At 35.0% G+C, this 17575-nt stretch overlaps 1 protein-coding gene across 1 annotated transcript in view; it reads right to left on the reverse strand.

Annotated features, from left to right (window-relative positions):
* The window catches only part of LOC110033416 (anaphase-promoting complex subunit 6), a 111974-nt gene that overhangs the window by 13126 nt on the left and 81273 nt on the right, over window positions 1-17575 (reverse strand). Inside the window, exon 13 of the mRNA XM_020737386.1 lies at window positions 9622-9704. Within this exon, the coding sequence (XP_020593045.1) occupies window positions 9622-9704 (83 nt within the window). The remainder of the gene's footprint in view (window positions 1-9621; window positions 9705-17575) is intronic.

Consider the following 17575-nt stretch of genomic DNA (forward strand, 5'->3'; position numbering starts at 1 on the left):
TAGTTTGCAGGATTGGGTCTATTGCTGAGATCTACACTTATCTTTCGGGAGGGTGTAGTATTCGCGGTATCGGGCACGATTATGCAACTATTGGACTAATAAGATTTATTTGGTCTTATTTTTCAAAAATTAAAACTACTACTGTTAAAACTCAAACTATATATCTCTTATATTAAATTAAATCTCAAATTATTTTCATATCCATACTTTCAAATCTATCAAAAAGTTGACCGACAATTTCTGACGACTCCGCTGGGGACTAGTTTCTCTCTCCATTTTGATCAAGTGGTTTTGTCTTCATACATCGGCAGTGTGTCCATGCCCATCGTGGGCCAGACTGTTGTTCTTCCATTGACATACTGTACTCATTTTTTTCTTGAGTCAGTATGGTCAACTCTTCTTGGATTCTAGGACCATCTGCTTAAGCATCCTTAAGCAGAGGGGTTCAGGAATCCCTAGGGTTTAGTGGGATGGACCCCCAATAGGTGTGGTAGATTAGGAGTGGCCTATCTAAGCGAGTCTGATGCGAAGTTACCCCTTCCAAATCTCGAATCGGGTCTTATGCTTTATTCCTCTTTGATCTTGACTTGTTGTGAACGAGTTAATACTAAAATTTCACTCTCACAATCTTTTATTTAAACTCTAGACAAAACGGAATTCCATCAAATTTTCAAAGCAAAACAAAGCACAAAATTTGAGACAAGATTCACATGAATAAATTTCAAAGGATACTCAGTTCATAAGACAAATGCGTTAATGCGTTAACTTGAGTACTTCTTGAGTACTTTCGTTGAAATTACAAGGCATTGGACGTCACTGACTTCCGGAAATTTTTTCAAATGACAAGGACAATATCTTCACTAAAGTTGATCTTTTCTTTCGCCACCGGAATGAAATACTGTCAACAGGGATGAATTGCCTGACCTGACAGTTAATAAGTTCGGAGAAGGGTTTGATGATATTGGAGTCAGGTTTGGGAAAGTGTTCGTCACAGTAATGAAATTTGAAATGGATAAGTTCATGGAACCTATTGTAGAGTTAAACTTGAAACCTGCCAAGGAATTCTCCCCTTCATAGGTGTTGGTCGAAAAGAGACCCTGCTCTTGCTATAAAGTCTGCCGCTAGGAGCGTAGGGACCGCTCCCAGGATTGGGTCTATCGCCGAGATCTACACTTATCTTTCGGGAGGGTGTAGTATTCGCGGTATTGGGCACGATTATGCAACTATTGGACTAATGAGATTTATTTGGTCTCATTTTTCAAAAATTAAAACGTACTACTTTTAAAACGCAAACTATATATCTCTTATATTAAATTAAATCTCAAAAATTATTTTCATATCCATATTTTCAAATCTATCAAAAAGTTGACCGACAATGTGGTTTAGCTATCTCTCTGCAATCATTCCCTATATCCCTCTGCATTGCAATTATCCATCTTCCTATGGAGTAGAATCCAAAAGAAATAAACTTATGACTTGATAATATCAATACTCCATCTTTTCAAATTGATATGGCTTGAATAGAATAATGCAATATAGTATGAAAGGAAAATCCCTCATTTTGTGAAAAAAATAAGTATTCTTTGCTATTAATGACTAGATAGAATAATCTTCAGCAATCTTTTTGACAAGCTCATCAATTTTCTTTTTTATCACTTTGCAATTATAGTCTACATCTCTTCACAATGCAATTTTTTTTTCTTCTTATGAAGTAGAATCAAAGTAAAAAATAAACCTAGAATTTTAAAATAAGTACTCTCCACCTCACACATTCAAATTGTTTTTTTCAATGCTTCCTCTCTCTCCACTGCTTATCCCTTATCGCAGGCACCTATTTTCATAAATACCTCAACCCACCACAGTGGAATCCACATGCCCATAGATTTGAGAAAATCCATATATAACTACGTATATTATAAGAGTTTTATCATTAAATTCTCTTGCAACTATGAACATCAGCTTTTCCAAGATAAAAAATTAATGTTAGCATTGGATTTTAAAAATGAAAAACTAGTAGTCACATTAGAATGGGTAAGTTCAAATTTTATTATGTGATAATGTTCAAATAGGGTTAGTTTCTCATATGCCGATCACAGGCAGTTAAAACAAGTATAAAAAAAAGTCTAAATTGGAAACATTTTCATCATTCTTCTAGCTTACTATTATTTAAGAATTTAATTTGAATTATTTATTAATTTTTAATTACTTTGAATGAAATGATAATAAATATACTTTGAAACTTAAGTAGGATTTTATGTCTTCATTGCAAGGCCTTAGATTATTGAACATCAAAACTTATAAATCATTAATAGAAATTTCTATGATCATTTTTCTTAGCTTCTTTGTTCTCTTTCCTTGGGGATTTGACAATCTAATAGCTTTGAGGAATTGATATTAAGAACTTGAGAATTTATTGTATTGGAATCTTTCTTGTGTTTTTATCACTCTATTTCTTATTGACTTGCACTACTCTTCGTGTAACTAATATAAATTTTGTATGAAAAAAAAGTTCCTTAAATTGCTCCAAATTTTATTAATTTCGTGCTAGTAATGATCTGAATACAATAATATCTCGCAATTTTGCCCTTAATTTCATCATTTCAATTTCATTATTTCTAGCAACCATGCTTTCATCTCTATACAATGCAATTTCATTACTTCTCAAAAAGTATAATGAGAAAAGAAGAAACCAAGGATTAAATAAAATGTATACTCCTTGTATCCCTCCGATAATTCCTTTCAATCCTTACTCTCTCTCCGCCTTACATCGTTTTCCTCTTCCAGCCATAACGGTGAAATTAGTGAAGTTCACCAATCTAGATTAAGAAAATTCAAAATATGACTGTGTATCATAAAAAAAGTTTCAGATTTAAATTCTCTTACAACTATGAATATTAGTTTTGCACGGCACCCAACTGCTCACCTACTCCAAATCTTCAATTAGAAAATTTAAGTGCAAGTCCAACTATTAAATTTGTATTCAAATTTAAAGAATCAACTACTTTATAAACATGTAGCAACCACCTTAGCTCCGGATTCTAAAACTCTACACAAAAGTGACAAATAAACCCAAACCTAGAAATATTCAATCCAGTTATGCAAATGATACCAATCCTCCCAAACAATGAAACATCTGCATGACGTGTTTGGGCATCCTTCCTTTGCTTATCCTAGCATTGTCCTTATAGTTTCTTCTTACATAAGGACCTTTACAAGTTAGAAAAAAAAAAGAGAAAATAATAACAGAAAAAAAAGGAGAATCTCTTCTTCCCTACGATAGATTTCTCATTCCACATTTTCAAATAATTTTTTTTATTCTAATTTTTTCACAAGGATGAATTCCACTAGCTCTACAATACAAATGAAAACCTCCAACTCATCCTTCAACAACATTTCAACAATTTGAAGAAGAGATTTATTGCCATCCAAGGGATATTATGAAATAAAAATTTACTTCAATTATTCAGTTATGAGTTCAAGCTTTATTTGCATTAATATTTTTAAAGTACTTAGCGCAATATGAAGAGCAAGGGTTCCTTCTTGCTTCTATGTGCAAAGCAAAAAATGATGAATATTATTGCTAGAATTTAGAAGGAATCACAACAAGGGTTCATAAAACTGAAAATAAAATAACATGAATACAAGCGAGAGCTCGGGGAGAGTGCGAGGTGATGAATCCCGGCTGGACAGCAGGCATGGAAGGTTATGAAGTATTGCCAAAGCCTTTTCTAATCAGAAATATAACTTCTCCCTTATCTGTTAGCATTATTAGATTGTCTTTGTGATAGGTTAGCCAAATTTTATTGAGTAAACATCTATATGATGTCACATGGCTCATACAAAAAGGCCAAATGCAAGCATTATGAAATTAAGGTGCCGCAAAGGCCACAAGGAAGTATGCAACAACCACTAGTTTAGTCTAGAAGCCTCATCACCGCACCTGGAAAACACTGCACTTAATAAGATCCACAAGTAACAAGAGAACAAGGTTCTTGATTTGTAAGTTATTGTTCTAGAATGATTCAAGACATCGTTTAGGATTTCATGTTTGATCACCAATTTCAAATCTAAGTAATGATAACTTGTCTCATCATCCTTTGATGATTCCAAACTTTGCGTCAATTTGCATGTTGTATCACACAGACATCCATTTCATCAAGGCTACAAAATCACTCGCCCACATCCTACATCCATGATCATATGAACTACACCTAATTAATCGCATATGCATTTACATCTTGTGCACAACCGGAACTGTCTTGTAAATTTGGATAAATTGACTCCTCAAATCACCCCAATAACTTGACTGCTTTCCAATCAAATTCAGTTAACATCAGCTCAAACAAATGATAGACCAACATAACCATAAGTACAAGTGAAAAAAAAAAGTTCAAATTCAATCAATGTGCATTTCATTTAGATTGGATCATGCTTGAAGTGAACATGAGAACTTCTATGATTCTGGAAATCTTTTATAGTTCTTGATGATTGATGATGATTTTTTTTGTCAATATTGTGATGGTGGTTTTTTTGCCTTTCATCTCTTCCCACTAAATAGATATCTCATCATCACCTCTAATTAGAGGAGAAATTTGTATAATCTACTTCAAGATAAATTTCTCCATTTTTGTGGTATAGTTGAAGGCCTCCATATCTTTATTCATTAATAGTTCAATCTCTAAAGTACTGTTCTTTTCAGCCTAGAAGAATGATGTAATGTAAGTGATACAGGGATGAAATCTAAACCACAAAATGGTGACAATATTAGTACTCAGAACAAGTCGGATTACAATCAAGAATCAAATAAAACGAGAAAAAACACAATATCAACAATAACCGGCTAGGGTCGGGTAGGAAGACCCGGGGGCGATAGTTGTGTTGGTGTGGTGGTTGACAGTTGAAGTGGAAGAAGGTGAGGAAAAGGTGGCTAGAAGTAGAAGGCTATAGGGTGGCCGATGGCTAGGAGCAGGGAGAAGGAAGAATTGGTGGCTGGTCGTTGTTGGTTGGATCTGCAAATGAAACGAGAAGTGGTCGGCGGTTAGGAGCAGGGAGAAAGGGAGCGGTGCCTTGAGACTCGGTCTGGAAGAGTAGGAGAGGGTGGTTGGTGGCTAGGAACTAAGAGATGGTTTGGATAGCTGGATGTTAGATCCAGAGAGAAGAGGGGTTGTTGGCCGCCAGCTAACAACAAGGATGGTTTGGATGGCTAGCAGTTGGATCAAGAAGGAAAAAGGGTTGTTGGACAGCACCTAGGAGCAAGGAAGGAGGAGAGTGGGGAAGGGGATAATCACCACCTTAGAACATGATACAGCCAGAGCACCACTTGTCCTCGGATACAGCCTGAGCAAGTGAAGAACTTACAGGAAAAAATCTGAAACAAAACTAACAATAAAAACTAGACTTAGTAGGCACAAATATCTACAGTAGATAGATAGGTAAGAAATCAGAAGGGGGGAAAGTATGGAGGGTAATTCCCGCACTTTTAAAGGAGTTGGCCAGTCCAACCTCCTTCTAGATCGTTACTCCTCTCTCTGAATCCCTGGCCGGTTCAACCAAACTTAACACTCGTGTCAGTCTCTCAAGGTTGAGGGAGTTTATACTTCATCCGTTGAAGCATCTGGATTTTCGTAATACGACGTTAGGTCCATAAAATTGAACGTGGTTGAAACATTATAGTCCCCTGACAGGTCGATCTTATAGTAATTATCATTCAGTTTCCAAAACATTCTGAAAGGTTTGTCTGCTCTTAGCTTTGAGTTTTCAAATCTCTGACTAGGAATATCTCTTTCTTCAGCCGGATCCACACTAGCTCTCAATTTTTAAAGGCCGCCTTATTCCTCATCTTTTTGCTTGTGCCTGGTACTTACGATTTTGCTTAATGATATTTTTTCCAACTTTCTCGTGGAGTTTCCGAATCTCGTGCACCCATTCCTCGACATTCTCACTAATATCTGACATTGGCAGGAGCGGTACCAATTCCAGTAAAATGAACCGATTGCGCCTGTACACGATCTCAAATGGGGTATTACTCATGATCTGACTTACAAATCTGTTGTACGCAAACTCTGCCTAAGCAATAATCAAATCCCACTACTTGATATTCTTCCCAAATAAGCATCTCATTAAATTTCCAAGACTCCTACTTACTACCTCCATCTGATCGTCCGTTTGAGGGTGTGATGAGGAACAAAATTGAAGCTTAGTGCCTAATTCTCCCCATATTGTCCTCAAAAAGTGACTCAAAAATTTGACATCTCTGTTTGAAGTGATGGTCCTAAGTATCTCGTGCAGCCTCATAATTTTTCTGAAATACAAGTTGGCAACATATGAGGCATCTAGTGTCTGGTGGCACTATATGAAATATGTCATTCTCAACAATTGATCCACCGGGACCATGATGGAACCCTTGTTTTACTGTCCTCGGAAGCCCCAGCACAAAGTTCATTCTAACGTCCACCCATCTTGCCTCTTGTACTAGGAATGGGGTGTATAATCTTGCATTCTGCCCCCCTGGGTTTTGCCAAATGACAAACCTTACATTGCCTAACATGTCGCTTTATATCTCTCGCTAATCGAGGCCAAAAGGAGTGTTCTCCCACGAGTACAAGTCCTGTCTCTACCAAAATGACTAGCGAGCCCTCCACTGTAGCATTCCGGAACAATGGACTCCCTCAACGAACATCTAGGAACGCACAACTTACTCTAGTAGAACATGTATCGATCAGCTCTGTAGTGCTGCCTGATAGGCTTCTCCAGAAACTACTACCAAATTTTCCCGAAGTCCTCGTTTCTCTTAAAGCTCCTTTACTACATCAGAACTGACGATGCAAGCTTGCATCGCAATGATTGACAATTGGTGGCGGCTTAGTGCATCTTCTACTTGACTATGACACTCTGTCTTATGCTTAAGCACGAACTGGAAAGATGATAAAAATACCCAAGTTGCATGTCAGGCCTTCAGTTTGCTATGGTTGCTAAAGAATTTCAAAGCTTCGTGATCCAAAAATAACATGAACTTGCTTGTCATCAGGTGATGGCTCCAGTTCTCAAGAGCTCTTACAATAGCATAAAACTCTTTATCATATATCGAGTATTTTCTCCCAAAATCATTCAGCTTCTCACTGAAAAATGTGAGGCAACCTCCCTAGCTCAACACTGCTTCTATCCCCCGTCAGATGCATCACACTCAACTTCTAATGACCGGTTAAAATCCGAAAATGCCAGGACTAGTGCTCGGGTCACCTCGAGTGCACTGAAACTATTCTGAGTTGTCTCTGTCCACTGGAATTTGTCTCCGTTCAAAAGTTCGGTCAGATAGGCAGTGATTGTAATGAAGCTTCTGATGAATCGCCAATAAAACGACGTTAGTCCGAGAAACTGCCTCAAATCAATAAACGATTGTTGTGTGGTATTCATCAGAAAAACTGCAGTAGACATGACATAACCCAAAACGCATATTGGGTCTGCATATATGAGACCTTTGGATGGATATATAGCCTCTCTGCTCGCAATATTTTGAATAGCGCTCTCAGGTGCTTTAGATGCCCCTTGGATCGATTGTATATCAGAATGCCATCAAAGTAGAGCACCACAAATTTTCCAATGTGGGCCCGGAATATCGAATCATCAATCTCATAAAAGTGTTGGGCACATTTGACAAGTTGGAGGGCATCTATCCACTCGTATAAACCATCTTGTGTCTTGAAAACAGTCTTCCCCTCATCCCATGGCCTCATCCGAAACTGGTGATACCCACTGCGTAAGCTGATCTTGGAAAAGATGTTGGCTCCATGTAACTGGTCCAAGAGATATTCCAGGCGAGGTATAGGAAATCGATACTTGATGGTAATCTTGTTGATGGCTCTGTTGTCAACACAGATCCTCCACAAACTGTCCTTCTTGAGTACCATCAAGGCAGCAACAGCACACAAACTGGTAACTCTTTCTAACCAACCCTAACACGACGAGATCTTGTACATGTCGTTGTAAGTGCTCTTACTTCGCAAATCTCAATCTGTAGACGGGCAAGTTCAACAACATTGATCTTGACATGAGATCCAAGTTATGCTAAATGTCCCTCAATGGCGGAAATGCTTCTGAAAGACTGTTGGTCATCACATCCTGGAGGTCATGTAGTAGTTCCTGTAGAGGTGTTGGTATCGCATTCTCCCTGTTTCCCTATTTTGCTTGTGCCTCCCTACAGTAGGACTAATGTCAATGTCACCAGAGCATCTTAAAATGCCTGCATGAAAGTAGCCCTTGAGACTAACTAATGCCTCCTCTGTGTATTGTACACCTAACAGGTAATAAAACAATGTGTTTTCCATCTTTTTTAAGTAGGACCAATGCCAGCACCACTAGAGTATCCTGAACTACCTACATGACGGTGGCCCTTGAGACAAACGGCTCCTCTGTGTCACCTACACCTCTTACATTCTTAACATGTAACGACATGATGTATTTCTCATCCTTTTTAAAAGAGTTGGTACTCTTGAAGCCGTTGTGTTGAGTCTTGTGCTCGAACTGCAAGAAGGCCCCCCAACAAAATATGACAGCTTAGCACCACACTTGCTCCTTCAATTGATCCCGAATTGAAGATTCAACCAAGCATTGTTAATTTGTGTGTATCTCATTTCCCTTTTTCAACCTGGTGAGGGAACTTTGGGTGGCTAACCCTAATTTTTTTCACCATTAATGTGAACACATTTTCACAACTCCCATCGTCAATGATCAAACTACAAAACTTGCCCTTTATTTTGTGCAAAAGTTAATGTGCTTCAGCCATGACTGATCTCCTCCGACTCTTACTGCAGAACTCTTGTGGAGCTGAATTTCTCCCTCTATCCTCTGGCTCCTCGATGACGCCCTAACCTGTGAATGAGATGGCTCAGCTCGTGGGACAACTGGTGGTTGTGTCAATAGTTGTGGCACCTAAACACCTCGTGGCAGGCCATTTATTGGAAAAACTATACTTTTCTGGCTTCTTTCCACTCGGATCTATCTTGTCATTCCTTTGTCTTGCCAACTCTCCTTGAGGTACCCTTGTCGGTCAGTGTGGCTTTAGGTGACTCGCTCATTTAGGTACCATTGTCCCTCCCTATTGCACGCCTCTCTTTTAGGCATTCATTCATTTGATCTTCTCAATTCACTTTTCTTCATCTCCATGGTTCTTGCATAACTAGATATTCCCCCATCAATCAAACAATAGAAATCCACTGTAGTTTTCCATTTTCATTGCGCTGATGATCATCATCAGCGCTATCATAATCACAGAGAGAGAGAGAGAGAAAGAGAGAGAGAGAAAATGAGAGAGAAAGAGAGAGGAAAAGGGAGGGAAATATTAAACTACTTTCATGATCAGCATAAGATTTGTATTTACATATATAATTTTGTCCAGGGAAAGTATGACCGTTTCAGAAATAAGAAGACAATGGAAACAAAAGCAAAAAATAACTATTTATCTTATGGTTATTAAAATAAATCAATGTGCTGATGATACAATCATGCAACTAGACAAACGCATCAAAAACTAAAAAAATAATAAGTATTATCCAGAAAAAAAAAATCATAAAACAAACACCTAAGAAAGAAACATGGCAAAGACACAAGAACACGGTTACTTACTCCTTCATATGATAAGCAACAACTCCAAGTTCATTATAGACCAGTGGATCTAAAGGGCATATTGCCCTTGCCTGCAAAATGAACTGAAGAGAACCAACAGAGAAAAAAATAAATCAAGCGCCTTCAATTTTACTTTTGCTAGAGTTAAACAAGAATTATTTTCACAATCCACACAGATATACATTCACACACATATATAACATGCATGGTTGAATAGAAAACAGGTTTTTTCAACCAACGTATCAATAAAATTTGCTTTTTAGTTTGACTTGGATAAAAGGCTGACAGCAAAACTATCAACGAAATTGGATGGAATTTCACTTCAGATTTACACCAACTCGCTTCATCAAATATTACTTGAGTATTAAAAAAATATCAAAAAAAAAATTGACGGAAGCTTCTACTGAAAAGATACAGAATACACAAATTTTATTTCAGAGAGTCCAAATTTTCCAAAAGAAATGGCAATAAAATCCTAAGAATTCCCTTGCAATTGAAGCATGATGATAACAATGTTAGTTATGTATGAATATTCTCATCTTGTATTACATTTTCAAACTTAGTTTAAATTCACAGACAGACTCGGCACCAGCTCTGTGCTAGCATTGTACTCACCAAGTGATGCAATTCAATCTACAGAACTAGTCATTGAGAATGCTTATATTTTCTTTCTAAAAAAAAGTCCAGTGTTTTTGTAGTGAACAAGAAATGCTCTTCCAACATCACCAAAACAATTAAATAAATATTTCCACACATTCAATCAAATTCCTTGGGCTCAATATCCCCATTTGCACAAAACTAAAGAAGAGAAAATAATTGTATAAAGGTTGTTAGAAAGTGGATAACTATTTTAGGAATGTTTTAATTTAAGAAAGTTTTTTATTTAGGAAGTTTTAATTTAAGAATATAATAAAACACATGATATGAGGGTAAAATTTAGGAATAGAATATTTCCCTTAATATAATGATCTAGTTTAGAAATAGAATATTTTAGTTTTCTTATTAATTTTTTTTCTGATTTCTATGTATAGTCAATGTAACATGTTTGCATGTATGCATCATACATATATATATAGAAACATAGATACATACATACAGATATATATACAGACATAGATACATACACACACATATATACAAACATACATCTATATATATATATATAGAGACGCACACACACAGATATTATGTATGTATATATATGTAGAAGTATATATGTGTGTAAGTACATAAATTAGTTAGTGTATAATTAAAGATGAGCCTGAATTTTACTCCACGTTTCTTGACATGGTGTTAGGACCCTTGGTTTTCAAGTCTAGGATTTTTTTCAAATCACTCTTTTATGGATTACATGCCTTAGAACGATTTACACAAGGTCATTGGATTGTCATGATCTGGCCCGAGACTTAGAGATAACCAAGATAGGTATAGATAATCAGGTAGTGTGAATTAATATTTAACGAAGGAAAAAACCACTAAAGAAATTAAATTAAAGTAGTACAATTAAATTTACCTCATTACAAGATCACGTCTTCTACAAACATTTTATCTTCTATTGTTCTTCTTTTAATCAATTAATTACACCTAAAAATTTAGCTTAAAACAACATTAAGCTAACCAAAACTAGTGAACACTCACACTCCTAAATTATAGTCATACAAAGAAAAAAAATATACATGTCAGTTAAACTTTAAATAAATAGTATAAAAAAATTTATAGTTAATGAATATAATCAATTATAATATTTCATAATATTCAATGGGTTTTACTATATCAATAATATATCTATATCATTTTATATATATACAACCGCACACAAGTATCATCTAAAAATAGTACCAGTTAAAAAACTTCAGTATCAATATCTTTTTTTTATTTACATGCATGGTACCATAATGTTCCCCGCTAGTAGATTAAAGGGGCAACTTCATTATAGTAGAAAATACACATACAAGAAACATGAATTTATAGATAGATAATCAAGATCATTCTTATGCTTATTTTATGACATATAATATAACATATACATCTTTAAAAAAACATGTTATAATTTTTACTGAAAGGAGACCTAGCATTCATATATGACCACTTAAAAGAAGAGTATATAAATTAGGATAAACTGAAACGTGAATTTATAGATATCAATAACTATTAATGCAATTGATTGAGAAGAAACGCAAATACTACCATAAATCTAGGAGTAAGAGTATTCACCAAAAAACAATGTGACTGGTCTTAAATCTTCAAACTTGCTTATCTTCTCTCCAATAATTAACCGTCTACAATATCGAGAAAATATAATTTTAAGTATATCATTAATTATCTTTTATTTACTTATGTTATTTTAATTATTGATCAAAACTTTTATTTCTAAGTATTCATGTTACTTTAATTTGACCAACAAAACTAAAATTAAATCAACATTTATAATTAATTTCCACTCTAATTTAACATAAGTACTTGTAGCTTTTAATATTCATATTTTAAATAAATCTTTCATATTTGTATAATAAAAACTAAATAATATATTTCATTAATATCGAAACTTTAATAACTCACCTAAATTTTGGCTGCATGAATTCTTCTCTTCTTCTTCGACTCGATTACATGGGATCAAGCCACTACACATGTAGGAGAATCCCTCACACTCGCCTCCTCTGTGCTCACACGTCATGAGAGCTTCTTCCTCTCAGTCTTTTTTTCCTCCTACAGAGCCGCTCAACCTTGGAACCAAAAGCCTCCTACATAAGCTTATGGCATCTCCTTCTCTGCCTTAGATGCACATAATAACCAGCATAACACGAGGCCCTTCCTCCTTAACGCGTGTCGATCGGCCCACCAAATAAGTCATTTTTACCTCTTGATCTCACCTCTAACTCCCTCATGTTGTAACTTATAGAACGAAGAATACCCATTCGTGTCCTTGACTGCCCGCTTCCTCCCCTCTTTATGACCTTTCACTTCGACTCTTCACTTCGTCTCCTTCTCAACAATCTCTCTTTAACTTCTTTGAGGAAATGAAACAACGCATGACATCAATGATTGACTCAGGAGCCACATATCATATGATATATTACTCGAGCCATTTTACAATATATTCATCTTGTCCTAGCAATAAAAAAATTATTGTTGTTGATGGTTATATTACCATAATGGCTGGTGTTTGTCACATAAAATTAAGTTCATCCTTATAATTAAAAAAAGCACTTTAAGTTCCAAAAGTATTCACTAATCTTTTATATATTCACAAAATAGCCTATGATATGAACTGTAATATCTTATTTTATCCATCTTACTATGTATTTCAGGATTAGGTTTCAGGAAGGAGAATTGTACTTGCTAAGGAAAAGGGTGTTGTACTATCTCAATACATCAGTCACATACTCACCTACTATCAAGCATATTTTTTCAGTGTCTTGTTGTTTTGTTTCAAAAAAAGATGTCATTTGACATCAACACTTTCGTTTCGATCACCTTCATTTACTATTTTAAAGACATTATTTCCTTGTTTGTTTAAATAAATTAATGTTGAAGACTTTCATTGTGACACATGTGAATTTGTCAAACTTGAAGAAGTTTTTTTTTCCAATTAGCAATAATAGTTCTTTTTATTTGCTTACCCTAATATATAGGGCACCTCTAAAATTCCCTGTTACAGAAGCTCGACAGTTTGTTTTGTTCATCGATGATAGCACTATTCTCGTGGATTATTCTTCTTAAACACAAGTCCAATGTGGCCACTATCCATCTAAATTTTCTTGTCATGATACATAGCCAATTTGGTGTCAAACTAAAATGGATTCAGTGTGATAACTTCATAGATTATATTATCCGATTTCATTTACCATAATTTTTACAAGGGAGAGTTCATGAGTCATCGGGCGTAGATACTCCTCAACATAATGATATCGTAGATACTCCTATGTTTTACCCCTCAAAAAATGGGTTCCAAATTTTTATTAGGGGCAAACGATATAATTGCAACCTAGATTATAAATTGATTGCCCTCCAAAGTATTGAGTAATCAAACAACAATGCAACTCATCTCTCAATTTTATCCTAATATTCGAACCACAAATAATCTTATTCCTCATGCCTTTAATTGCCCTTGTTTTATTCATGTTTCTAACCAAAACAACAGTGAACTAAATCCACGATCAATAAAAAAAACTTAATATTGAAAGATATAGTAAGACGAGTAAAATACTACAATAAGTTCATATCATAGGTCAGTTTGTGAATAGACAAAATAACAATTGGTTAATTTTGGAATCTATAGTACATCTTTTAATAATCATGACAAACTCAACAAAATGTGATCAACACCGGCCACTTTAGTAATATAATTGTCGGCAACAGTAATTTTTCTACTGCTAGGACAATGTAGATTTATTGTGAAATGAATCGAGGAATGTATCAAGTGATCTGAGACTCCAACCTCAATAATCCAAATGAAATTTTTAAACTAGTCCAAGGCATGAAATCTGGAAGAGATAGACTTACCAAAGAGTGCTAATGACCAAAAGTCACTAGGCTGGTCCAATGAACCCAAAAAACTTCGAAGTTTCTCAATCTCAGCCTAGATAAGATTGCAGATAGTAGTCTCTATAAGAGTTTGTGGGATCGAATTCTGTAAAGTGGATTTTGTGGTTGAGACTTGATAAGCTTGCTATTGAATTTTTTGACCATCTAATTGACCACATTCTCGAATTAAATAATAGATTTTATATGCAACTTCCAACAAAGATCATTGGTATGTTTCTTCTTCTTAAAATAATTGCACTAAATATTATATCGAGTCATTTTGGGATGTCCTCTTGATGTTCCATTGTGCAACCATGGCAAACCCTTCTATTGTCATTGGTTCAAGCATAATGCCTCTTTGACGCTCCTTAACTTGAATCAAGGTTATAACCTCCTTTAATGAAGTGACATCATCCTTGATAAGATTTTGAATCCGAACCTGAACAAATTTTATATTTAGGTTAAATAAAAAATCATACATTCGATCTTTTTCATTAAATTTCTTCAAGATCACATCTTTGGGACACTCCATCTCAAGAACCTATAATGTTCGAGTTCTTGTTATAGAGTTTGCAGTATATTTGAATATTTTATTACTGTATTATTGCCCTGTTTCACAACAATGATCTTTATTTTGACTTCATACACATGTGCAACAATATTAGATTTCGAGTATATTTAGTAAAAGGCATCCCAAATATCTTTTGCAGAGGAGAGAAATAGACATGTATCACTGATTTTTTATGTCATTGTACTCTATGACCAAGACATAATCGGGAAAACATCTTAATCTCAGGCATCAAAATTTGGATCACCCTTTTTCGAACCTTTGTCAATAAGATATTGATTTTTTTCTTTGGAATATTACATAAGTAAGAACTAATTGATGACCATTTTAAGTAGTTCTGACCTATGTAAGAGTTAAGTATATTTTGGACTTCACAAGGAGGAAGATGCCTTTGGTGCTCCATTAAAGAAAAAATAACAATTTGTTTTAGTAATTTTAGACAGCACAAGTTAACGAAAAATATCATTTGTGAAGGCTATCACAACAGAAAAGAAATAAAAAGAATGTCTGCAATGAAGGACAAGAAATAGCAGATAGGTATTTGGCAACGAAAGCCAAATAAAAATTAGAGGTGTAATAACCTAAAAACGTGAAATGAAATTTAAACTCAACTTTCATTATGCACACTTACTACTATCTATACATTGTATAATGAATACATATAGAAACAAGAAAAAAAAAATAAAAAAACTAAATAATTTATTTCTAAATTAGATCTTCATATCAAGAAATTTATTGTATTCCTAAAAGGGAACCCCATGTCAAGGGAATTATTTTATTCCTAAATTGGATCATCATTTCAAGTGATTTAATATAATCCTAAATTAAGACTTTCATAAAATAGTTGTCTGCTTTCCAAAAATCAACTCAAGCTGGAAGAAAGTATAACCTAAGCATCCAATAAAGAAGATTATGCCAAAACGTTATACAGCCTCTTCCAAATATTAGATATAATGTTGCATCTCAAAAGCATGTGAAAACAATATTCAAATTTACACGTCAAAAATAGTGATTGGATAATTCCTTGTTAGGCATAGAGACCTTTTTCTCATATAAAAAAAACTAGCCTAGCATAGCAGCTTGCAAAAAAAAAAAAATTCTGAACAACTCGAGAAATAAAAAGCCATTGATCTTCCATAATATTGCCTAATGGAACAAAATGCTTAAACTTAGCACAGTCTGTATCACTTTATCTTCCAATGCACTATGCATCTTTTTGCAATCTTCCAGGGAACTTTAGGAGGTTAGTGATGCAATATTATGTATCTAGGAGGATAGCAAAATCAGATATTATTGGTATAGGCTAGACATAGTGCCAAAAAAACATATATATAGGAAAAGAATACTCACACCTTTGTTGACATAAACACAAGTTCTACTTGACAATATGATTGAAGGCATCAAAGGTAGCAGGCAACGATCAATGCATTATGCAAATCAAGGTCAAGGCACATTGCCAAGTTGAAATTATCATCACTCAAATTATAAATAGCATCATCACATTCGAAAACCGATTTCTCCATATTGTCTACAATATTGAAATTGTCTAAGAAAATGCCTATGATAAAAAACGTCAGGCAAAATGAAAATGATAGACTACGAATGCAAATCATGTGATTCAACCCATAATTATCTTGATAGCAGCCGACATTGCTCAAACATCATCTGATCGTCAACCAGACAATTACAATGCATCTAAAATGTCGGAAATACCCAAATTGAATATCCGCTATACATGAGTACACGCACATATTTGAAAATGCAAATTATGCCCACACACAAGGTCGACCACAAAATTCAAGACAAGCGAATGAATTTGTACATAAATTGTATAAACTTCTATGGTGTGTTTGTGTGTGTGTGTGTGAGAGAGAGAGAGAGAGTGTGTGTGTAAAATTAGTGTGTAACATTATATACACATCTATGAAGATACCTTTGATCAAAAGGATCAGACAATCAAAATGATATACTACGAATGCAAAGCAAGTGATTAAACACAAAATTACCTTGATAGTAGCCGACATTGCTCAAACATCATATGATTGCCAAATATAAAAACTACAATGCATCTGGAAAGTCGGAAATACCCAAAATGAATATCCACTATGCCTGATACACGCACAAACTCAAAAAAGTGAGTTATGCTCACACATAAGGTCAACAACAACAGCAACAACAACAAAGCCTTAATCCCACTATTGGGGGTCGGCTACATGAATTCTTTTTCTCCATTGCGTCCTATTTAGTATCATATTCTCATTTAGTTCTAGTAAATTAAGATCATTTTTAATACAATAAGCCCAAGTCTTCCTAGGTCTACCTCTGTCTTTCTTAACACAAGTCGAATCTAAAACATCTACTCTCCTAATCGGATCATCAGATGGTCGACGTTTAATGTGACCAAAACATCTAAGAAGACTTTCTCTAATTTTGTCCATCACAGGAGCTACACCAACACTATCACAAATATATTCATTTCGCATTTTGTCTCGTGTAAAGCCACTCATCCACCTAATCATTCTCATCTCGGCAACACTTAACTTATTATTATGCTTCTCTTTTAAAGGCCAACATTCAGCGCCATAGAGCATTGCAGGTCTCACCACCGTTTTATAAAATTTTCCTTTCAGTCTTAGCCGTACTTTTCTATCACACAAAAGGCCCGAAGCATTCCTCCACTTCAACCAACCAACTTGAATTCTACTATTAACATCCCCATCTATATCACCATCGCTTTGGACAACAGACCCAAGATATCTAAATCGTTCACACCTTTTAATAATTTGATCACCCAAAGTAACACTTCTGTCACTAGAGCTATTAATACTAAAATTACATTCCATGTATTCAGTTTTAGTTCTA

This window comes from Phalaenopsis equestris, unplaced genomic scaffold (genome assembly GCF_001263595.1).
Source record: "Phalaenopsis equestris unplaced genomic scaffold, ASM126359v1 Scaffold001174, whole genome shotgun sequence".
In the NCBI taxonomy this organism is placed as follows: domain Eukaryota; kingdom Viridiplantae; phylum Streptophyta; class Magnoliopsida; order Asparagales; family Orchidaceae; genus Phalaenopsis; species Phalaenopsis equestris.